This window comes from Astatotilapia calliptera, chromosome 7 (assembly GCF_964374335.1).
Source record: "Astatotilapia calliptera chromosome 7, fAstCal68.1, whole genome shotgun sequence".
Lineage (NCBI taxonomy): Eukaryota > Metazoa > Chordata > Actinopteri > Cichliformes > Cichlidae > Astatotilapia > Astatotilapia calliptera.
Genome location: NC_137428.1, coordinates 63468584 through 63494110, shown reverse-complemented (window position 1 = coordinate 63494110; position 25527 = coordinate 63468584). Strand labels below are relative to the sequence as shown.

The window sequence follows — 25527 nt, the reverse complement described above, 5'->3', positions numbered from 1 at the left end:
TTTTTAATAGCTTATTTCCCTGTTTGTAAAACCTGTACAGGGCTTTTTTAAATGTAAAACTGCCCCATTAAAATTGTATTAAGGCTTTAAATTATAAATTATTAGTGGCATAGCAACTTCAAATGAGTGCAGAGACTGTCTGCTCATTGTTACCTCAGCTAATCTGGGTCATATGTGTGATTAGTTGGTACCAGAGCTGCTTTCTAAGAGCAAAATTCCTGACCAGAGTATCATACAATAACAATTTTAGCATAATGGATGGCATCATTTTAAGACTTTTTACTGTATTTTGAACCAAGCAAAATCATGCAAATGACTAAGACTGAAGTAGCTGCCAAAGGTTCCAGCTGTTAATTTCATCCTAACCAGTGGTTTGAATCATTACAGCCTTCTTACTGACACAGCATTATTTTTGTAGTTTTTTTGTTTTGTTTTTTAACTATAGATTGAAATGAGCAATGGTTTTAGTGGCATGATTAAAATTCAGAATGCAAGTTGTTCATCAACTCAAATGAGGCTGATATCCATGTTCTAGTAATAATATTGTTATTAGCATTTGTCCCTGTGTCCATGAATACTCCATGGGTGTACTGAGCTGAGCAATCCATCCACAGCTGCTGATATACACCATTACATAAATATGATCAATTCTTGTCATTACCACAGTGGAAGCTCTTTTACTGAAGTTCACAAATCAACGGGCAGCATCACTGTGGCTGCATGCATCTTTTATATACATATTTGTGAACCTCTATTATCTTGCCAGTCTCCAGTGGCATTTTGTTTAGCCTTGACTGCAGTCTCAAAAAATTAGTGATTTGCTACTTGGCTTTAGGGTTTAATGATGTGCAGAATGTGAGCAGAGCGTGGTGAGTGGGTGTCTTGGTCTGTGCACTTGAGATACTATAGTAAAATAAGTGTTGTAACATCATTTTGACACTTAACCTGATCTGAGAAATAATTGAGTTTGACTGAGTTGACTTAGTATGTAATGACATCAAAGACATGCACTTACCCCCATATTTGTGTATCTCCCTTTAGAGTTTGCACAAGCATTTGGAAAGCTTTACCATCAAATTGCTGCTCTTGAGTAAGAAATGGAACACAGCAGGGGAACAAGTAGGTTGGAAGTATATTCCTCAGCCAAACTGAAGATCTCAGCCAAACTGAAGGGATCAGACAGCTACATAGCAGATTATTTTATAACACTAATCCTGCACATGCACATGCAACTAAACCCGCACCTGCAATTTCTGTCTGGAAACTGTTTTTAAAAAAGAAAACTGTAAAATCAACACAAATAAATGTGTTGCATATGTTTTGCGTAACAACTCCTGATAATACAACAGTACAAAGAAAAGAACAAAGAAAGTGAAAGAAGGTTTTTGTGAAATTAAAGCATGCACACTCTGCTATAAGATCCTGATTAGTGCATATCTGGTACATCTGGTTGCTCTTTATAATGAGATCCTGTTTATCAATGAAATTTACCTGTATCAACAAGGTAAAATAAAAAATATATATATAATACAAAGATGATAGAAACAATAAATAGCACCACTTACTAGCAGGCAATTCAGAGTATTATAAAGTATTTGAAGAAAGCATACTACAGATGTTTACTGCTCCACCGTCCTCACCTGGCCAGAAGCTCCGGTTAGTTATTAATGAAAGAATTTACAAGCAGTAAATGAGCTTTCTTCAAAGACAGCTTAACTTACAGATAGCATAGTACCGGCTCACTCCCAGTGGCTACCTGGCGGGGCCTGGCGGCTGTTGCTCGTTCAGGCCACCTCCGTGGTGCGGGGGGCCCTCAGGCCTCCGGCCTCTGGGCCTCCGGCCTCTGGGCCTGCGGCTCGGTTCACTCTGGCACAGCTAGCTGCCGGCAGAGCCGGCAGGCACGCCGGTGCAGCCCCCTCTAGCTTTTGCTCGGTGGCTACTGGGTGACGCCTCGTCTGGGGATCCTCAGCCCTCCCCATGAGGGTGGCACAGATGCCCCTCCGATGGTCCTCTTTGGGCTCTCGTGCTCTGGGAGCCTCTGGATGTCTGGGGCCTGGATCTCCTCCATGCCTGCTTCATGCCCTGGGGGACAGGGCTATGGCTCGCTACATCCTCTTGCAGACCATTACATGTGGAAACCATTTGAATACAAGCGCGCTGATCCACACAGGTGTGCACACGGGTGTTCACTGCTCGTAGACTTAAATTACACCTTTCTTGGCTGCTACTTCAAAGCACATTGTGCGCTGTCTGTCCTGCGTGCTGCACAACAACATTGAATATTCAGTATTTACTGCTGTTTACACTTAGCTAGATTAATGCGATGGTGTTGTGTTTAGTATGTTGCTTTGGGGTTTTTTTTGCTTGTTTTCTATTCTTCTCTCAACAGGTGATCCAGGAGATTTTTTTTTCTCCCCCCCTTTCTCACTGTTCCTCTTCTCTTCTGTTTTTCTTTTCCTTCCTCTTTCTTTCTCCCTTTCCTATCCCTCACTCATGTCTGCCCCGTCTGTAACATCTGAAAATAAAATATAATAAACAATAAAAACAAAGGTGGATCAAATGGACCAATACGGCAATGCCACGATGATCCATTTGGCAAAGTAAATCCATTGGGTATCCTTGTTGGTCTTCAGACAACAATTCTGATGGCTAAAGAACCAAATGGGACAGGCAAAAAAAAAACAAAAAAAACTTACAGATAGCATGAAGAGCTCAGCCACTGAAAAGCTGCTGGTCCTCTGCACCAAAAAGAACAAGCTAAAATTATTTGGGAATGGGACTAAGATGCCTTCTGGACAGGTGAGGCATTTTAGACACGTCCAGGGTCAACACGTTCTCACTCCCAAAGCATGACATTTTACACTAGGTGACAAATCGTCAATATATTACACCTCGGGAGTGAGAACGGGCTGCCAGGGCAGGATGGATGGATAGATACTACGTTTATTTTCATGATCTACACTTTCTGTATTAGCAGCTATAATTGTTGTGTGCTTTAGAAAGCACAGACTATTTCTCCAGTGGTTAAATGGTAGATACTCAAATTATGCACACCTGCAGGCAGTATTTGGCTTTCCATCACAAAATGTGTGGAGCTAGATCAGCACGATATCCTGAGCGCTTATGTCCAACAATAAATTGTCAGTCCAAAGTACTTCATGAGTGTTAATGCATAGAATCATCATTATTGTAGAACCACCAACAATCTGATTAATAGTTCTACTGTTCATGTGGCTTTCAAGCCCTGCTTAGCATGATAAAACCAACCACTGAGAACCCCTCCAGCTATAAACAGATCCACACCATTTATAACAATAGATTGTAAGTGGTTACTATGATTACTGCCCTTAAAATTATTAATCCTCTTTTGTGTGTATACATACAAATACAAACTCACTGGACACTTTGGCTATACTGCACATGTTGTGCTGATTGTTAGCGTGAATATTTATTCAGGCAATTGTACACTGGCAACTCAGTGAATTAAGATATGTAGTCAAGACGACTGGCTGAAGTTTAAGCTGAGCATTGGAATGGGAAAAAAATTGTTTAAGTAACTTTGACCATTGTATAGTTCTTGGTGTCAGAAATTGCTGCTCTATACAGAATGGTCAAGAGAAAATATCCAGTGCATGTTAGTTTGTTTGGTGAAAAGGCCTTGTTAAGTCCAGAGGTAAGAGGAGATTGGTTGGATGCTTTGAGCTAACAGGAAGACAACAGTAGCTCAAAGAATCATTTGTTATGACCAAGATATGCAGAGGAGACTCTCTGAGCATGCAACGTATAAAATCTTGAAGCATACAGGCCACAACAAGAGAAGCAAAATTGGACGATAGAAGATTGGAAAAATGTTGTCTTGATTTCTGCCTCAACAGAAAGGTTGGGTCAGAATTTAATGTAAATAGCATGAGATTGAAGTGCTTACTGACTTCAAATGACGCCCCATTGAAAGAACAAACAGAAGTTTTTTTTTTTATTAACCATGCGTTACTCTTTCATTTGTCTACTATCAATACAGTTATTCTTAAATAATGCCACAATTAAACTGATCAGACAAAAAGCCATTACATGAAAATATGACTGCTGAGAAAATAATAAAAAAATATAGACAGAAAGCAAATTTTTGTCCTGTGCAACATTTCCTCTCATGTGTTACTTTGCTTATACAGTACAGTGAAACTGATTTCAGACAAATGGTCTGTTGTATTATTTACAGCATTATACTTTAATCATGACCTTGCAACAAAGGCAAGTTGCAAAAGCAGTTAATGAAATTGTTGGATTAAAAGCCTTTAATACTGTGATCAGCCAGTTTACTACAACAGACTGAGATGTATCAACAACTGAACAAATAAAAAGTATGCTTTCTTATGACTCTGCTAACTCCCTGACTCAAAGGCAGATTGAAACAAAAATTCAAGCTGAGAATTTGGTTCCATCCCAGCCCCCCCTCTTTGCTTGTTGTACCAGACCCAAGTTGTAGCTGCACCTTTCTTTTTTTCCCCATGTGTTTTGTTAGAAACTTGCATAAATGTTGTCAGTAGAGCTAATTAAATGGTTGCTGTGTGTTTACTAAATGATGTGTTACTGCCTGCTGACCACTAGAAATAATACTTTTGGGACACCGACTCAAAAGCTATCTCCATCTTTTACATTGTGTTAATCCTCACAATTAAAATAATACTAAATGAGAATACAAATAAAAACACAAAACAATTTATAACAATAATTGTTTATATGCACCAAATGCTTTGTAAGTTAACTAAATTGCAGCAGTGAATCTGATCATCAAAATAACAGATTAAAATGCACTGACTTGAATATGGAACTAAATGAATGAATCTGACAACAATTTAAAGCTCTGCGTGATATAGTCATTATTCTGTTGCATGTGGGTGGCAGTGTGGCACTTATGAGAAGTGCAAAGAAATGACTCTGTACAATAAACATTACACCAGCCTCAGTAAATAGCTGTAATGTAGACAGTATATAAATACAGCTGTATCAGTGAGTTATTACCTGCACTGTTTTAACCAGAGTAAATTAACAAGTATTGAAGCTAATTTTTTAACACGGTTTATGGTTGGAATACTTCCATTTCATAGCTGATTGCTATTTAGGTCATACCAATATAAAAGCAGACTAAAAATTAATGCAAAAAAATTGACTCAATTTGTGCTATGAACTGTGAATAAATTACTACGGTACTCCCTGAGAGCAGTACATACCAGTATGAAGTGGTATCGTAACCATCAAGATTATAAGTAGACTGCTTGTTTATTCATTGTGAAACAACACAAACTATAGAGGCATTTTTCCAGAACAAAGACCTGCAGCAAGTGTAAAGCAGGATTAACTGATGACCTTAGACTACAAAGATTCATGCTGCTTTGTTTTTACACCCCTGGCACACAGATGTCAACGGATGCAACAGAGTAACACTGCATTTGAGGGACGCACTGGCAAGGTCAGGTTGCAGAAATCCTCAGCTGGATTATTCCTGTGAAATGAAACAAGTTTCCCTTGAAAGATACTAATGTTTATATCATTGTAAAAGTTTGCTGTAACGGTACTGGGAAGTACTTGTATGGTTTAATCTCATTTGACAAATTATTATAAGTCTGAAGTGCCCAAAAGATAAATGTGTAATTCTGTTTGTAAATTTTGTGAGGACTTTTTGCATATTACAGAAAAAAGAAGAAATCAAACAGACATTAATTTACTTTTGTTACACCGAAACCTTGACTGTGGCATTCTTTGTAATTTTTCATCATCATATTGGTTCCAAGTATTGAATTATTAAATTACAACTGCTTTCTATTTTTCACCATTTTAGTTTTAGCTGATCACCACTGTATTGCTCATATTAAGCATCTACCTGTGTTACTGCTTTGTTTTTGGCTCTGGACGGAATGCTACATGTTTCCTCTGTTGCAGTAACACCCTTACTGTGTAGAATTGTTGATCTAGCAGCTACTGAAAAGCAGATGAGAAATGGTTTTGAGCAATCGAGGACTGCGAGGACAATGTGTGTGCCTGATAGAGCTGGCACCACTTCCTGGATATAAGTCATCAAAGCTTTATCCATTTAAAGCGTATTAATTACCAACCAAGAGGAAATGCTTCATTACAGCTTCACTGCTGGCACTGTTGTGAATCAGTCATACGCAGTGGTCAAAAGGACTTTGGAAGCAAATTCCAAATTATTTCAGAAGGTTATACACTAAAAGTGTAATCTGTATTTTGAATTAAAAAAGAATAATAGAAATATTTCATCCTGCCCTCCAGGCAGCTATAATCTTGGCATGTCCACACATGTAAATAGCTTTCAGATGCACATTTTCCTCTTGGATGTCAGGCCTATTCATTTTCATGTCACTGAATGTAAATCAAACTAAATAATAATGGATTTCAACTAAATTATCCCCCTCCTTTGATCTGTACGTTAACATGGCTGCTTAATGCTGAGAAGAGGCAGACTGCTTTTTTCTCCCTTTCTTTTCAGTCCTGGTGTGACTTTTCTGTGTCCTCTCTGACATGGTGAGATATTATCTTTGTCACATATTTACATTTCTATGAGACAATTGTTGAATATTCAGTGAATTCAGCAAAGACAAATTCTGTTATTATCTGTCATTGCACTCATTTTATTAAATTGGGTAAATCCAACTAAAAGTTATGTATTTTTATGCATTTCTAAGGAAATGGTCTACTTTTTCAACAGCTGAGACAGAGACAGAAAAAAGATTGTGCTTTCTGAACTAGATAAACAGGACAGATATCAGATCATAATGGCCTTGATGTCTAACTCTGGGATATAGTGAAGGGAACCAGGGGACAGGATAAGGGAGGACACTGACAGCTTGTACCCTTGATGGCCAAATCCCGACCCCTGTTGTCCTTCCAAGTTCGGGAGATTTTCCAGCTGATAGAGACTATGTTGTGTGTACCCTGTTTGGCACATGAATTGTTATATCTTTGTATTACGTCTTAATCATTCTATTTATAGTGTTAGGCTATTTTTTACTTGAATTAATCATTTGTAATATTCTATCTTTCCTGTCTTTCTGGGGCTGCTGTCCTCAAGCCATTTTTTTCAGATATTTTGAGGCACAAGTACTCTATAATGTCATATAGATTATATCGATTTGTCTATGCAGTAATTTTCAAGCAATATATTGTAATAAGGCTGAACAATGTACAACAACTGAATAGTTTCAGATGCACTTTATATGTAAACATGATAGCTTGAAAACTTTTAACCTTTTGTCCAAGGTCTTAAAAGTCAACTTAATGATTTTAGTTGTCAAAAAAACCCAAACTTGAAAGTGTGGTATTTGTTACCAAATATCATATAAAGATTTAAAATATCATGTTACAATTGCCCTCTGACCTCCTTCAAGGTTAACAGACTGTTACCGCGCCAGATCCGCGGCCCCGAACCGTAGTAAGGAAACCTCTGGCAGTTACTTGACTCGCAGCCGGCAACAGCTTACTATACAGGTCAACTCCGCTAGCAAGAAGATCGAGGGAGGCGTAGGAAACTGCTTTACCGAACCTTTATTTCTCCTCCAAGGCACGAACACCGCGTACAGTGGGCTGAAACAGTTTACTCACAGCGGGCATCGCCGATACAACTTTGGCTGCCGAGGGAGTTATTATATTCCTTTTATTTACTTTCTCTTCGTCTCTTCTGTAGTTAACCGTTACTTTTCTTTTCCTTCTCCGCTCACCCTCACACACCCGACAGGCAGTTCCGCTACACACACCCGCATACATTTCCCATCACTCTTCACCCTTAAAGGACCATGCCTGTAACACTACCCCCACTCTGGATGATAATTAAACCCTTAACATCATTCCAGCACATGAACCCCCCATTAACAAGGAAACATACAGCATTCGTGCCCCCAGTCCAAAAAAATGGCGATCCTTAGGATGGAACAATCTTGAAGTAGACAACTGTCCATATTTTAAGCACAAGAAAACATAGGATGTACAGGGTTCACTTTGAGGAGGGTGCAAGTCAATGTCCATATCCCGCCCTTCACATAGACAGTATTCATAAAGAAAGACATTAAGGCACTACAGCTGAACGTTTACCCCTATATCCAGCTTTACCTCATTAGTATAAACAGTTCAAACAATAACTTGCAGCCCGTCGACAGCCATGTTGCCAGGAAACAGCAAGACAAACAAGCCCAACAGTACACGTAAGAATAGCCCCCTGTAACAACTCAATTTACAACAGTCATATCACTTAACATATGTAACATGAACAATTTTTTTTTTTTTTTTTTTTTTTTTAACTACTGAGCAGGGCAGCGATCCGCCTACACCCCGACTCAGTTAGGACATACTAGCCTAGTGACTGACCCAGTCACCAAACATGTCCGGCGCCCGCCGCACACGCTGTGGTCTGGAACGGGGTGTGGACCTGAAGGAAGGGTGCTGTTCTGGTCCTTCAGCCCCATCCACGTAAGGCTGAACAGGGCTGGCTGGCAACCCACCATCTCCTTGAGCGGGTGGCAGAGAGCCAGCTCTCAGGGAAGCACCAGTATCTGGTTGATCTGCCCCAGCTGGGGTCTCCCACAAGTCGAAGGGGCCGAAATCAGTGTCAGAATCGCTTTCGTCGAGCGCTGGAGGAGGCACCTCGGTGGGTGCTGCCTGGTCGGAGTCTTGGAAGACCCAGCTGTTGTCCAGCGGCGTTCTTGAGTGATAAGGCTTGAGTCTGTCGTGATGAACCACTTTAGCCTTTGCTCGGGGCCCCTTTTTAATGCAGTAGACTAAATCATCCAACAGGCCCACTACGAAGTAGGGGCCCTCATAGGAAGGCAGAAACTTGCGAACCTTGTGCCGCACTCTCTTGGTCCCTTTGATCAGATGCCACACTGCAGCGCCGACTGGATACTGAACTTGGCAGATATTCTTATCGTACTGTTTCTTAGCGCGCTTAACAGATTTCCCGAGAGCCTCCCGTGCCAGTTGGTGGGAAAGCTCCAGCCTTTCCCTGAGTTGCACCACATACTGTGGTGTAGTGCAGTTGGGGGTGTCGTCGGCCGGCAGACCCGCGACCAGGTCAATAGGCTCGGTTATCTCTCGGCCCAGAAGCATCATGTTTGGGGTCAATCCTGTGGAACTGTGCTTAGTTGCCCGATAAGCCATGACAGCATAGGGGATCATTATATCCCAGTCCCAGTGGCAGCGCTCCGCGGTGGTGGCTAAGGCCTTCTGCAGGGTAGCATTAAAACGCTCTACCTGGCCATCGGACTGTGGATGAAAGGGTGTGGTGCGTGTCTTTTTGATTCCGAACAGTTCACACATCCCCTGGAACACAGCCGACTCAAAGTTGGTGCCCTGGTCGCTATGCAGAGACTGTGGGGCTCCATATCTACATACCCACTCCGCAACAACCTTTCCTGCCACCGTGGGCGCTTGTGCATCGGGGACTGGATAAGCCTCCACCCACTTGCTGAAGTAGTCTTGTACCACCAATATGAATCGGTTATGCCTTTCTGTTTCGTTCAACGGTCCCATCAGATCGACTGCAATCCTCTCCATGGGGGCGCCAACACGTACCGTGCCCATCGCTGCCTGGGGGGTTTTTGGGGGCCGCGCCCTTTCAGCACAACTGGTGCAAGTGCGGCACCACAGGGTCACATCATCTTTCATGTTGTACCAGTAGTACCTATTCTTCAAGCGTGCCAGGGTCCTTTCTGCCCCAAAGTGGCCACCCACTGGGCCATCGTGCATCTGCTGCATTACGGAGTGACGATAGGCGTGAGGCAGAAGGATTTGGGGGAAAAACACATTACTTTCTGTACAGTGGAATTTCCTCACCAGCACTCCATCTTTTAGGTACAGTCTCTTCCACTGCGCCCAGTAGGCTTTGGTTGCGGGGCTGCATGCCGCTACATCGGCCCAGACGGGCCGACCTTCCCCTTTTTCCTTCCATTCCCAAACTGGGCCTATATCCACATCGTTCTTCTGGCTAGCCAAGAGCTGTTCTGGGGTCCAGCCACTGAACAAGCTAGTGTGATGGGACTCATCCACCCGGTGGATATTTGGGCAGGTGTCGTGGCTACTACTGGAACAACAGTCCACTGCTGCTACGGGTGCACACTCTGGTTCTGCTACCCGGCTTTTCCCATCGGTACCATCAGGCCCCACTACCCCCACTGGGGGCTGCCCTGGGGGGGTCATGCTGGTACCACAGTCCTCTAAGTTACACTGCACACCTTTATGCTCGAACCGGTCGCTGTTGATGGTGGGCTCTGGGAGTGTGCACGGGCATGAAGCGCGGCAGGGTCTCCTGGAAAGTGCATCCGCATTCTGGTGGTTTTTCCCAGGTCGGTGCAGCACCTGGAAGTTATACTCTGCCAGCTTCTCCAACCAGCGGGCCAGCTGGCCCTCGGGCTCCCTCAGCCTGGTCAGCCAGCGGAGGCTGCTATGGTCAGTCCGGACAGTGAACGGCCTACCCAGCAGGTACTGTCTGAAGTGGGAAGTGAACGCCACAACCGCCAGAAGCTCTCGCCTGGTCGTACAATAGTTTTGTTCGGTAGCCGACAGCCGCCTGCTCCCATAGGCCAAGACCCGCTCTTCGCCCCCTTGCACTTGGGAAAGAATCGCTCCAATCCCACAATTGCTGGCATCAGTGTCGAGGAAGAAGTCACCCTGGTCCAGTGGGTAACCCAGGACAGGGGCTGCCGTAAGCCGTCTTTTTAATTCCTGGAATGCTCCCTGGCAGTCGGCAGTCCAGTTAAAACGGGCATACTTCTTAGTGAGTTCGTGGAGGGGTTTAGCCACTGTGGCAAAGTCCTCCACGAACCGGCGGTAGTATGAGGCTAAGCCAACAAACTGACGCACTTCTGTGACGGTCCGCGGTGCAGGCCAGTCCGTCACCTGCTGGACTTTCTGGGGGTCCGTGGAAATACCTCCAGCAGAGATGATATGGCCCAGATAGGCCACCTGCTCCCGAAACAGGCAGCATTTAGATGGCTTCAGTTTTAGGTTGGCTCCACGCAATCTGATGAACACTTGCTCGAGCCGCTCCAGCATCTGGGTGCTATCCTGGCCCAGGACAATGATGTCATCTAGGTACACTAGGCATGTCTCCCACTGCAGCCCAGCCAGGACTCTGTCCATAAGCCTTTGGAATGTGGCCGGTGCGTTGCACAGTCCAAACGGCATCACATTCCACTCGAACAATCCCTTACGGGTACAAAATGCAGCTGCTTTTCGGGCTCTGGGGGTCATCTCTACCTGCCAGTACCCTGAAGTCAGGTCTAGTGTACTGAAGTACTTGGCAGTAGAAAGCGTGTCAAGGGTGTCCTGGATGCGTGGCAGGGGATAAGCGTCTTTAAGGGTTCGCTCATTTAGTGGTCTATAGTCCACGCATAGTCTGGGACTCTGGTCCTTCTTCTTCACCATCACAATTGGAGCAGCCCAGCCGCTATTGCTAGGTTGAGCTAGCCCAGCCTCCAAGCTCTGCTGTACTTGCTGGTCGGCCGCTATTTGTTTGTCCCCCGCCATCCTGCGCGGCGGGTGCTTAACTGGTGGCCCTGGCGTGGTCAGGATGTCATGCTGGACAACACCAGTGCGACCAAGGTCATTCGGGCCAGTGGAGAAGACATCACTGTAGGACCTCAGCAGGCCTGCCAGATCGTAGCGGGCAACGTGAGTCAAACCGGGGCTGCTCTCGGCGTAAAGGGCCTGCAAATGGCTTGGTACAGAAGCAGGGGGAGTACCATTAAGTTCGAGGGCTGCCAGGACCCTTGGTGGGCGACCCCCCAACTCCTCCAGGACCTGCACGGGCTGAAGAACCCCTGCCACGGCACCACGCTTTAAGGTGACAGCTGCCGCCCCAGGGTTAAAGACTCTGATTGGGATGCTAGAGGGTTTACTAGGTTGCACAACTGCGTGAGCTACCAGTACTTGGTGCTTCTCCACAAAGCCCTTTGTAGGGCTTAGCATCATGTCTCTATGGGCGGCACAGTGGGAGCTGGAAAACCCGGGGACCACATACTCGCAGCCTGGTTCCAAAACCGTAGTGCGTGCCACCCTAACAACAAGCACCTGGGGTCGAGGGCCCACGCCAGAACATGGTATCTTTTCATTAAACAGGGTTATCTCTTGGCGGCCGTAGTCTAAGCAAGCGCACGATTGTTGCAGGAAAGGGTGCCCCAGAATAACTTCAGTGCCTTCAGCCATGTCGGCCAAAAGAAAGTCTACATTTTCAACACCGCTCCCCACCTGTACAGGCAGGATGACCTCACCCAGAACGGCCAATCCCTCTGGACCAATGCCTTGTAGAGTCTGAGCAATGGACGCCTGCACCTGAGGTCTTGACTCTGCGGGGATGGTGTTAAAATAGTGGAGGGGCAGCACATTCCGCCGTGCACCAGAATCCAGCAAGGCCCGTATTTCCCGTCCCTGTATTGCTATCTGGACACACATCACATCTTGGCCTCCGTTGTGGAACACTGTGCCTGGGTCAGGGGCTGGGCCTCTAGCAGCTTTTACAGGCTTTTGGGCAGGTGAGCGAGGAGAGGGGCAGTTCCTCTGTAGATGTCCTATGCCGGAGCAGTTATGGCAAACAGCCTCCTTCCTGCTTGACCTGTTAGATGTGCTCCAGCTTTGGCGCCCACGCTGGATAGGTCTTTGGGCCCTCTCCGGTGGTTCATAACTTAGCATATGAACACTCTCCCGTAATGCAGCTGTTCGGGTCCCCTGTGCTGTAGAGACTCGTGGCCCTGGCTGCATAAGCTGTGTGACTGCCCTGGCGGCCCTTTTCGTTGTCTCGAACCTGTGGGCGATTTCATAGGCTCTTGCCAGGGTGCGTGGTTGTTCTTCCAACAATTTCTGGACCATTTCAGCATCTGCCAAAGCATTAGTGAAGATCTCTACAGCAATGCAGTCCTGCTCCAGCTCGGAGCGGTTGGCATACACAATGGAAACCTTCTCGTATATATCATCTCTGAGGGTGTGCAGGGCCTCACCTGGTTTCCGGATTCTCTGCCGTAGCTCAATGCCAATGGCTGCTGCATGCTCTGAACACGGCCCATAGGCAGCCTCCACCTCCTCCACAATCCTCTGGTAACTCCAGCGAGCAGATTTGGGGTTTTTGTGGATTATGGCTCCAGCTGCGCCCCTCAGGCTGAATCTCAGTTGGACAGCCATGGTGTTCTCCGTCCAGCAGTTGGCCTTTGCACAGGTCTCGAACTGATAGAGAAAGTCTTTCCATGACCCTGACCCATCGAAATGGTCTGGTTGTAATGTGGGAATTTTCTCCTTGCCCCTCGTCTGTCCATCAGCACTACAATCTGCAAAACCCCCGTCTTGCACTACACCAGGAAAACAGCCGCGTGGCCCTGGCATGGCTTGTTTTGAACTGTGACCCTGGTCATGCTTGCAAAGCCCACACCCCCCATCTGGTGCTGGTATTGCCATGCGAGTTGTTGGGGAAAAATAGCCCTGAGCTGGCATTTCATAGCTGTACTGCGCAGTTTGGGGTATACCCGGCATAATGTGTAGCTTCGCTGGCTCAGTAAACGGCGTTTTTCTAGGGACACTGCAGGTACAGTTCATGGCGGTGAATGGCTGGCTGCATGGCCGAGATGTAACAATCCGAGGTGGGTGATCATGCGAGCCATGCTGTCCCACTGTGAGCGGTGTAGATGCAGTGTTACCAGGGCCTCCGCAGTCTGAGCACTGCAACTGCTTAAACTCACTGCACACTGCATTCTGCTTCGCTATTGGTGTTAAGAAAGGGTTGGTGTGAGCTGAAGGTGGCGGGGTGAGATGCCATGCAGCCTCAAACTCCGTCGTATAGACTGCTGCTATGCTCGCCGCTGGCGTTAACTCTATGTCCGTGATGAAGGGGTTGCTGCTGTGGATTCTATTGTTTACATAAGTGGCACGGTCCACATTAGCTGTGCCACTCTCTGGGGTTTCTGGCAAAAATGGGTTGCTGCTCTTACTGAAGTACATTCCCATGCCATCCCCTTCAGCATCTCTCGGAGCCGCCATTTTCTCTGTCGTCCGAGGGAAAAGAGAAAATGAAAGTTCGCTCCCTCTCTCTCGGCGCTTTGCGGAGTTTTATCCCGGAAAAGAGCCCCCAGTGTTACCGCGCCAGATCCGCGGCCCCGAACCGTAGTAAGGAAACCTCTGGCAGTTACTTGACTCGCAGCCGGCAACAGCTTACTATACAGGTCAACTCCGCTAGCAAGAAGATCGAGGGAGGCGTAGGAAACTGCTTTACCGAACCTTTATTTCTCCTCCAAGGCACGAACACCGCGTACAGTGGGCTGAAACAGTTTACTCACAGCGGGCATCGCCGATACAACTTTGGCTGCCGAGGGAGTTATTATATTCCTTTTATTTACTTTCTCTTCGTCTCTTCTGTAGTTAACCGTTACTTTTCTTTTCCTTCTCCGCTCACCCTCACACACCCGACAGGCAGTTCCGCTACACACACCCGCATACATTTCCCATCACTCTTCACCCTTAAAGGACCATGCCTGTAACAAGACTGATCTGAAAGTCGAGGTGATAATAATGCTTTTATACAGCATTTAAAATGTTTCTTACTGCGATCATTTGTTCTGACAACATATAGGCATACAGGGAATGATTGCAGAGATTCTAAATATGACTTATTTTATTGTGACTTTGTTATGTACATTGTAGTAACAGGTAATAACTGTTTAAAAAGGTATGAAAAATGAGCACTGAAAAGAATAATTGCAAATATGCTATTAAGAAATATTAAAGGGAAGCCTTTGGTGCAATTCTGACTGACTGTTGATTTTGGTTGCCAGTAACTGTTGTTCTTAACAATTACATACAATTACATGACTAGTGTTACGACCATTTATCGCATGTGTTTGTTTTGTGCAAACAACATATTCCTGTTTTGTTGTTTCCTTCTCATCACGCAAATGAAACAGTGATTTGTTTTTTTGTGGCAGCTTGGGTCCTGGTGGGTGGGGGGTGGGGTGCTTCATTCATGTTATGACGTGGCCCCTAGAGAGGTTGTAACACAAGTATGTCAGGAAAGATTTAACTTGAATGATTTAAGCATTATTTTAGCATTCAGTTTTTTCTATTTGCTTATTTTTTAAGCAGTGTAAATTTGGTTAGTTGGTGAATTAATTGCAAAGTAAATAACACTAATTGTCTTTATCATTTTTTTACATTTCATATTACAGAATACATATCTTTTTAAACATAACATAAGAAATCCCAAAGTGAAAATTACTACATTATCATTTACATCGGATTCCAAACGTTGCCAATTTGCATGACAATCCATGTCGTATTAACTACGACCGACTAACATTTGGCCTTGTTGAAAAGGTCTCAGTGCCCAGACTAGCAATGTCAGTGGAGCCTGTTGCAGGATTTGGGCAATTCTTTGTGTGTACTGTGATCACATAGTGGTGAAGCACTGGTCAGACTTCTATAGACTCTCTCCAATGGAGATTTTCACCCCATCTGTGACCATAGAATGGAAAAGGGAACAAAGATGAGTGAGTGCATTTCTCGCTTTTTTCAAGTGACACAGTAATCAGTTGGTTTCTGGTATGCAATGCTGATTTTTATTATTTTTTCTGTCCCGTTTGGTTCTTTTGCCATCAGAATTAGGGGGCAGGGATAGCTCAGTAGGTAGAGTGGTGGCCCCATGATCAGAAGGTCGGGGGTTTGATTCCCCTGAACAGCTACCCTGAGGTACCCCTGAGCAAGGTACGTCCCTACACACTGCTCCCCGGGCGCCCAATGGCTGCCCACTGCTTTACTGAGTGAATGGGTTAAAATGCAGAGAGGAATTTCCCCACGGGGATCAATAAAGTACACTTTCTTTCTTTCTTTTCTTCTTCAATTATTGTCTAAAGGCGTAGAAAGATGCCTAACGGATTTATTTTACCAAATTGACCATCCCAGCCTTGCCGTAATGGTCTATTTGATTCACCTTTTGTTGTTTATTTTATTTATTTCTTATTTTCACTTCAGATACGGGACTTGAATGAGGAAAAGAAAGGGGAGAAAGGAAGAGGGGGAAAAACAGCGGAGAAGAGGGACGGGGATAAAGGGCAAAAAAACAAAAACCAACTAAATAAGCAGACAAAAAAATACATATATCAATCACCTGGTTCACCTGTTGAGAAAGAAAAAAGAAAACAAGCAGAAGAAAGCAGAAGAAAACGAGAGCAATACAATAAACAACATCACAATGCTATATGGGAATATATATATGTGCAGCACGTCATATCGACAGCGCACAGTGTGCTTTCAGGTAGGAGCCAAAAAGGGTGTAGTTTGTTTGTGTGAGCACCCGTGTGTACACCTGTGAGCATGAGCGCGCTTGTATTTAAAAGGTTTCTTCATGTAATGATCTGCTAGAGGGTGTGGGGAGCCACAGCCCCGTCCTCCAGGGCATGAAGCAGGTATGGAGGAGATCAAGACTCCAGACATCCAGAGGCCCCCAGAACACAAGAGACCAAGGAAGACCAACAGAGGGGCAGCCGCGCCACTGTCCCAGAAAGAGCTGAGGAGAGTCCCAGATGAGGGCTCACTCAGCAGCCGCGGAGCAGAAGCCAGGGGGAGTTGCAGTGACGCGCCCGTGAGCTCCACCGGCAGCCAGCTGTGCAGAGTGACCGAGCCCCAGGTCGAGAGGCCGAGGGCACCCCACCCCCGAACTGGCCCGAGCGAGCCCCAGGCTCCAGGCCCTGACAAGCAGCCACCAAGGAGTGAGCCGGTGTGTACCTGGACGCCCATCCCCAGACACAAAGAACCACCAACGCACCGATGTCTGAGGGCGTCTGCCACCGGCAGGGGAAGTGGTGGGGGGAGATAGGCCTCCATACCTTAGAGGGCCTGAGATGTTCCCAGAGAGGTGGCGTCTGATACCCAACCTGACATATAGACACAGACATACAGGCCTGTATGTCTGTGTCAATGCTGATGATTCTGTTGGGGAGGAATTGTATGATTGTTATAAGGTCAAAAATTCAATTCTTGTGGGAATTTTCACTAGAGTTGATTCAAAACAGTCAGCTGTTTTATAACTGTTCTTAAATTACTTTATATTTAATTTTGCTAATGAAACTAGACTCAGACTAATTCTGTTCAAATTAGAGGTCTCAAGTAAGTCCACAAATTTGCAGAGCACAAAATTCTTATTCCTTCACAGTGACCACTCTGACATAACATTACTTCTGTTGAAGATATGGCTTCTAGTTAGTTGTATAGAGTGATAAATATACACTCAACAAAAATATAAACGCAACACTTTTGTTTTTGCTCCCATTCCCCATGGGATGGACGTAGAGACCTAAAATTCATTCCAGATACACAATATAACCATCCCTCCCAAACAGTGGTCACAAATCAGTCCAAATTTGTGGTAGTGGGCACATCTGCTATATTGAGATAATCCATCCCACCTCACAGGTGTGCCACATCAGGATGCTGATCTGACATCATGAGTAGTGCACAGGTGTACCTCAGACTGCCCACAACAAAAGGCCACCCTGGAATGTGCAGTTTTGTCTCACAGCAAAGTGCCACAGATGCCACAAGCAATGAGGGAGCGTGCAATTGGCATGCTGACAGCAGGAATGTCAACCAGATCTGTCGCCCATGCATTGAATGTTCATTTCTCAACCATAAGCCGTCTCCACAGGCGTTTCAGAGAATATGGCAGCACATCCAACTGGCCTCACAACCGCAGACCTCGTGTAACCACACCAGCCCAGGACCTCCACATCCAGCAGGTTCACCTCCAAGATCGTCTGAGACCAGCCACCCAGACAGCTGCTGGAACAACTGGTTTGCACAACCAAACAATTTCTGCACAAACTGTCAGAAACAGTCTCAGGGACGCTCAACTGCATGCCCGTCGTCCTCATCGGGGTCTTGACCTGCCTCCAGCTCGTCGCCGTAACAGACTTGTGTGGGCAAATGCTCACATTCGATGGCGTCTGGCACGTTGGAGAGGTGTGCGCTTCACGGATGAATCATGGTTCACATTGTTCAGGGCAGATGGCAGCTGAGAATGTCCCAGTTCTTGCATGGCCAGCATACTCACCGGACATGTCACCCATCGAGCATGTTCGGGATGTGCTTGACCGGCGTATACGACAGCGTGTACCAGTTCCCACGAATATCCAACAACCTCGCACAGCCATTGAAGTGGAGTGGACCAACATTCCACAGGCCACAATTGACAATCTGATAGACTCCATGCGATGATGTGTTGAACTGCATGAGGCAAATGGTGGTCACACCAGATACTGACCGGTTCTGGGTCCCCAGACCCCCAATAGCGCAAAAAACTGCACATTCCAGGGTGGCCTTTTGTTGTGGGCAGTCTGAGGTACACCTGTGCACTACTCATGATGTCAGATCAGCATCCTGATGTGGCACACCTGTGAGGTGGGATGGATTATCTCAATATAGCAGATATGCCCACTACCACACATTTGGACTGATTTGTGACCACTGTTTGGGAGGGATGGTTATATTGTGTATCTGGAATGAATTTTAGGTCTCTACGTCCATCCCATGGGGAATGGGAGCAGTAACAAAGGTGTTGCGTTTATATTTTTGTTCAGTGTAAAAGGACTGCATACACATTCTGGCCTGATATGAGCAGCGCATTCTCATTCAAGACCACCAACTTGTTAGATAAACATAAATACAAAAAATGCATTTTGTATATTTTACAAACTTTGCAGATGCATGTCACTAAAATCAACATAAAGTTATGGTGAAAGATACTCAAATGCATTCATCATTACTGGGATACTGAATGTATAATAATGGAGTTCCATTGGATAGCCTCTCATTACTTTTTAATGATGTGTCTTCAGATATGGCCTTAAAAGCTGTCTGTCTCTTTGGGGCTGCATGCTAATTGAACAGAGGTTTCAATCTGGAATGTGAAGGCCAATAGGGATATTTCTGAAAATAACCCCATTTTAATGAGCTTGTTCATTAAATATTTCCATATAAAATCTAGACAGAATTTCATACAGAGGGTGATCACATATAATGACAAATTATGGGAAATAAGTGACTGGCATAGCAGAAAGGCATTTTACGCTTTCATATTTGGCAGACATTGTATTCAGTGTAAATACCAAAAAAATGTGTAGCTTAGTACATAATATAACTAGAGAATTAAACAATATAGGCATTGAAAAAATAACTTTTATGTACCTAATTTAAATCTCACCAACTACTACAAGTGATAACCAATATTTTGGTGGTGTTAGTTTAGTCTTTAACTGTTTAACTGCCATAAATGTAAATTATGTCAGTTTGTTTAATTTATTGTGTTCATTTATGTTATTTATTTTCTTTATTTATTGTTCCTTTTGGGGTAGGAACTAAGGTTCATTCTGTGTTGCACACAGGCTTTTTTAAGTGACGTAAAGGGAAGTAAAAAGCATGTGCAAGAAGCTAAGTTAATAAGTTAACTAAGGCAGAAGAAGGAATAAATAAGCAGTTTAAAGTAAAAGAAAGCTGCAAAGAAGAAGAAATTGGGAATTATTTTTGTTAAGTTTTGTTCCTGAAGCGGACTCATTCCCTCACGGTTACGTGCAGCCAGCGAGGTACGTTAACTGTGTTTGTTTATCGCGTATTTGTTAACTTGGGTTTAAATGTTTATTTGTAATATTTATGTTGGTCATTCTGTACTTTTATGTAATAACAGTTTGACGGTGGATTTTATGGTGTTTCTGAGGAGAAGTGTGACAGAAGAATAAATCCATCTGTGAATGAAGAACCGTGGTGTCGTGTATTAACTGGAGGGAGTGATAGTCAAACTCGGACCTGCCCAGACTCGCCCTATCAGCGCAAATTCGACAGCTCATCATGACGGGAACACAGATAAGCCACTGTTTAGGACACACAGGTTCATAAGGTTTTCATGAAGAAGTCTATAAGCCAGACTCTAAAGTTTTTGGTCTGAAAAGTAACACAAGAGTTGGAAACTAAAAGGAACTGTGTATAGCCTGGCAGCCACGCTGTTTCACGTATATGAATGTGCATTTACGTAAGAGATGTAAATTCATGTTCAGCTGAATAATTATAGTTGGCTCTGAAAGGGCAGAAGTAAACTTTGTACATTTTGACAGAAATTCAGTTTGTATTTATGGTTCAGTGTCTTTTAAGAACTCTGTTAAGTGTACTTACTCTGTAATATTCTACATGTATGGGCTAATTTGAATGAGAGTGACTTCATTTAGTTAAGCTCATTCTTTCAGTATTCACAAATGTTGTTGCAGCTTGCTCTTCTATGCTGCCTGTGTATATCTGTGTCTAAATAATCAAAATGTCACATACAAGTAAAGAAGCTCAGGGTGCAGTAGCTGCTCCGGAAGAAGAGACTGAGTTAGAACAGACAGGTGAATCAAATATCGGGCAAAATATAGCACCACCTGAAGAGCCTCGTAGAAGTGAAAGAGCCCGAACATTAACAGAAAAAGGAAAAGAGTTTCAGAAAGAGCAAATCAAAGGGCTATTGCTTCGCTTTGACAGCAAATATGAACGATGGAAAGCTCTGATTAAGGTAGCTAAAAGATCTGTATTAAAACAGGATCCTAGTGACATCCTACAAGAGCACATCACCAGTATTCAAAGGGAATTATCTGAGTTGAACATTGCTTATGATGATTACAGAAGAATTGATCAACCAGCCCATGACATGCGTCGCAAGATGGATAACTGCATCTCGATCACAAAGACTGTAGTACAAAATGCTCAATCTGAAATGCAGGGAACAGCGGAGGAGTTGATTTGGCCAGATAATAGTTCTGTATTCTCATCGTCAGCCTCCAGTGTTTCACTTCCTGCCTCTAATGGTTCTAAAGCTTCTTCTATTCACTCAAACGTATCTTCACTTAGAAGACAAGAAGCTGCTGCCGAGTATGCAGCTACACAGGCTGTACTGCAGATTATGGCTGAACAAGAGGGCCACGAAGAGAAACTGCAAAACCTTGAAGCTGAAGAGAGGTTGATCATTGCAGACCAAGAAGCAGCAGCATTAGCTCGTCGTCTTGAAGGAGAAAGGGAAGAAACTGAACGTAGGCTAGAAAGAGAGAAACAAGAGGCTGCTCTCTTAAAGAAACAGCAAGAAGAGAATGCTGCAAGAAGAAGGTCTGTAGAAAACCTAAAGAGAGAACTTGAGCGTTTGGAAAATTTGAAAAGGCTGAATGCAGCCAAAGCAAGGCTTCAAGTATATGATGAGAGTGAGCTCAGTCCAGCCCAAGGGAATGCTGCACAGAGCCTGGATCTACATAAGGTTATGCAGCCACTCAATCAGGTGAAGACTGAGGACCAGCACTCACAACCACCAAAGGATGCAGTGCTAACACATGTGCTCCACGATAGCACAGGAGAGCTCGTGAAGGTCTTAGCTGAGGCTATATCAGCAAATAGGCTACCCATTCCAGAGCCCACAGTTTTTAGTGGTGATCCACTCAAGTTTAATCATTGGAAGTCATCCTTCCAAACTCTTATTGAAAAGAAAAACATTCCAAGCTCGGAGAAAATATTCTTCCTCCAGAAATATGTTGGAGGAGCAGCTAGAGAGGCATTAGAAGGTTATTTTCTGATTGGTTCAGATACTGCATATGTTGCTGCATGGGAACTCCTCAATGAGCGATACGGCCAGCCTTTTATGATTGCCAAAGCCTGCCGAGACAAATTACATGCCTGGCCAAAGATAGCATCAAGAGAGAGCGCTGACTTAAGGAAATTTGTGGACTTTTTACGCAGTTGTGAATGTGCCATGGCTCACAATGAGAGTCTGCGTATTCTTGATGATGGCATTGAAAACCAAAAACTGACAGCCAAGTTGCCTGATTGGTTAAGCAGCAGATGGAACCGAAAAGCCACACAGTATCAGCTGGAGCATGGAAGGTTCCCAGATTTCAAGTATTTCGTAACTTTCCTGACTTTGGAGGCTAGTATTGCTTGTAACCCTGTTACATCTTACTATGCTTTGCGGCAAGGGGAGCCAGAAAGGACAAGATCTAAACCTCAGAATGTAGTGACCTCTAAGAACCAAGCAGCAAATGCAAGGATTTTTACAACTAACACCACTGAGAAGAGCATAAGCACATGTATGTTTTGTAAGAAAACAGGGCATGTCTTGCACAAGTGCCGTAGACTAACTGCAAGGCCAGTTGCTGACAGAGTGAAGTTCATACAAGGTGAGAAACTGTGCTTTGGCTGTTTGAGTCCTGGCCATCAATCCAAGCATTGCAGCAACCGGATGGTCTGCGACACCTGCTCAAAGCGCCACCCCACATGCTTACATGAGGGTCGCTCAAAGCAAAAGGAAAATGACCAGACAAGTTGCAGTAAAGAAAGAAAGCCACAATCGCCGCAAGACACCACTCACGAAACCACATCCAATAGAGTTGTGCATGATGGTAACAGTGCTCAGACTTCAGCAATAGTTCCTGTTTATGCATCAATGCCAAGTGATTCAAACAAAGAAGTCCTTGTCTATGCTCTGTTAGATTCACAAAGTGATTCTTCATTCATTCTTGAAGAAGTGGTAGATGCTCTTGATGTTAATGCAGAGCCAGTCAAGTTGAAGCTGTCTACAATGTCTTCCAAGGAGACAATTGTACCATGCAAAAGACTCAAAGGTCTACAAATAAGAGGGTTATCTTCTTCTAAGAAGATCACAGTGCCAACAGTCTACACTCGTGAATTCATACCTGCCAATCGTACACACATTCCAACACCAGAGACTGCAAAGGCATGGCCTCATTTAGAGCATCTTGCGGAACACATTGCCCCGGCGAAGAAATGTGAAATCGGTCTTCTTATCGGGTATAACTGTCCACAAGCACTAATGCCTAGAGAAGTTGTATGTGGTGAGGACAACCAGCCCTTCGCACAGAAAACTGACGTAGGCTGGAGCATAGTGAGCTATGGTGATCCAGGTGAACACTACAGTGATGCAATAGGAGTAAGTCACCGCATCATTGTAAAGCAAGTGACCCCTGAACCCAAAGTAACAAGTAAGTTGAAGAGCGAAGTTCATTATGTTTGCAAAACAAGAATTAAGGAGATGACTGCTCCAGAAGACATACTTAAGGTGCTGGAATCTGACTTCAGTGAAAGGCTTGGAGAAGAGACAAATCTCTCGCAAGAAGATCTCCGGTTTTTGACTAAAATGAAAGAAGAAATTAAGCACAAAGAAGACGGACATCTTGAAATGCCTCTGCCTTTTAAACAGAGCAGGCCAGAGCTACCACATAACAAGCCAAGTGCTGTTCAACGCCTCATGTGCTTGGAAAAGAAGCTCAAGAGAGACCAGAAATATCGGAGAGACTACATGAACTTCATGGAAGACATTATCAGTCGTGGTGAAGCAGAAAAGGTCCCAGAAAAAGAGCTTGATAAACGATCAGCTTGGTATATTCCCCACCATGGCGTATACCACCCTCAAAAGCCAGAGAAACTGCGAGTGGTCTTTGATTGCTCGGCAAGATTTCAAGACATGTCATTGAATGACTACCTTCTTACAGGGCCAGAGCTCACAAACACCTTGGTGGGAGTTCTTTGTAGATTTCGAAAGGGCCCAGTCGCTATTATGTGTGATGTGGAACGAATGTTTCATCAATTCCATGTAAAGCCTGAAGACCAAGACTACTTGAGGTTCTTATGGTGGGAGAATGGTGATCTTGAGTCTCCGCCATCAGTTTTTCGGATGAAAGTCCATTTGTTTGGAGCAGCTTCCTCACCTGGCTGTGCCAATTTTGGACTTAAACATCTAGCCACAGAAGGTCAAGATCGATTTAACCAAGGCACTGTCAAGTTCATCCGAAGAAATTTTTATGTTGATGATGGACTGGTGAGTGTAAGGTCTGATGCTGAGGCAATCAAGCTGATCAAGGAAGCAAGAGAGCTTTGCAGCACAGGCAAGCTTAGACTACACAAGTTCATTTCCAACAGCAAGAAGGTATTGGAGTCAATACCAAAGGAAGAGTGTGCAGACAGTGTCAAAGAACTGGACATAGATTTAGGGGAGCCACTCCTAGAAAGAGCACTGGGCGTGCAATGGTGCGTATCCTCTGATGACTTTCAGTTCAGAGTAACTGTCAAGAAACACCCAATGACGAGAAGGGGAGTGCTATCCACAGTAGCTTCCATCTACGATCCTTTGGGTTTCGTAGCACCGTTTGTTTTGCGTGGGAAGTTGATCTTGCAACAGTTGAGTCGAGAGAAAGCTAGTTGGGATGAACCACTTTCAGAGGAGTGCAGATCACAGTGGCAGTCATGGTTACAAGATCTCCATAACTTGTGTCAAGTAAAGATTAAGAGGTGCTACATACCAGCAAGCTTCATAGATGTCAAGCAGTACGAGTTACATCACTTCTCAGATGCTAGCTTCACAGGTTATGGGGAGTGCACTTATCTAAGAGCAGTGGACTCTAATGGCAGCGTACACTGCTCACTTGTCATGGGGAAAGCACGTGTTGCCCCCACTAAGGTCACAACAGTTCCAAGGCTTGAGTTGTCTGCAGCAGTGGTTGCTGCGAAGATGGGTGCCATCTTAAAACATGAGCTCGAAATAGACAACCTTAAGGAATATTATTGGACTGATTCAAAGGTTGTTCTCGGGTACATTAATAATGATGCCAGACGCTTTCATGTTTTCGTGGCAAATAGGATCCAGAGAATCAAAGCCACCACAGATGTCAACCAGTGGTATCATGTGCAGTCCGAAGACAATCCGGCGGACCATGCTTCGAGAGGGTTATCGGCAGATCGGCTCGTTGCTTCAAATTGGTTCACTGGCCCAGACTTTCTGTGGGAAAGGGAGCTACCCACAAGAGATGCTAAGGTGGGAGAGGTTAGTGATACTGATCCAGAACTTCGAAGGGCTCAGGTGCTCAACACCAGCGCAAGGATAAATAGAACATTGTTGGACCGCCTGACTAAGTTTTCTGACTGGAAAAGAGTTGTTAAGGCTATTGCTTGTCTTAAACGTCATGCTAAGCAAGTTAAGGGTCTTAGTCCCAAACTCAATGGAAGTACAAGTGTTGAGGAAAGACAACAAGCTGAACTTTTCCTAATCAGATTGGTCCAAACAGAAGTATTCAGCAGTGAAATCAAGAATTTACAGCAATCCAAGGACGTAAAATCCAAAGACAAAGCAAACAAGCTATGCAAATTAAGTCCATTTTTGGATGAGCAGGGTGTGCTGAGAGTAGGCGGACGCTTAACAAGAAGTGATCTTCATACACATGTTTAAACATCCTGCTATTCTGCCAAAAACAAGTCACGTGTCTTCTTTATTGATCAAGCATTATCATGAGAAAGTACAGCATCAAGGAAGAGGTATGACTGTAAATGAGTTGCGATCTAATGGGATATGGGTCATTGGATGCAGCAGTGCAGTTGCCTCACATATCTTTAAGTGCGTCACATGCAGAAAGTATAGAAGGAACACACAAGATCCAAAAATGGCAGACTTGCCAGAGGACAGAATGGAAATGA

General features: G+C 44.5%; 1 protein-coding gene and 1 long non-coding RNA gene across 2 annotated transcripts in view; one reads left to right on the top strand and one right to left on the bottom strand.

Annotated features, from left to right (window-relative positions):
* LOC145430203 (uncharacterized) overlaps window positions 1-16697 on the bottom strand; it is a 101973-nt gene extending 85276 nt beyond the window's left edge. Inside the window, exon 1 of the long non-coding RNA XR_013910666.1 lies at window positions 16157-16697. This is a non-coding gene — a long non-coding RNA (uncharacterized LOC145430203). The remainder of the gene's footprint in view (window positions 1-16156) is intronic.
* Window positions 16698-19291: 2594 nt separating this feature from the next.
* Window positions 19292-25282, top strand: LOC145429630 (uncharacterized). The gene is made up of 2 exons (XM_080303308.1): window positions 19292-19616; window positions 19718-25282. Exon 2 carries the CDS (start codon window positions 20339-20341, stop codon window positions 25280-25282), a length of 4944 nt encoding a protein of 1647 aa, XP_080159434.1. The 5' UTR covers window positions 19292-19616; window positions 19718-20338.
* Window positions 25283-25527: the final 245 nt, after the last annotated feature.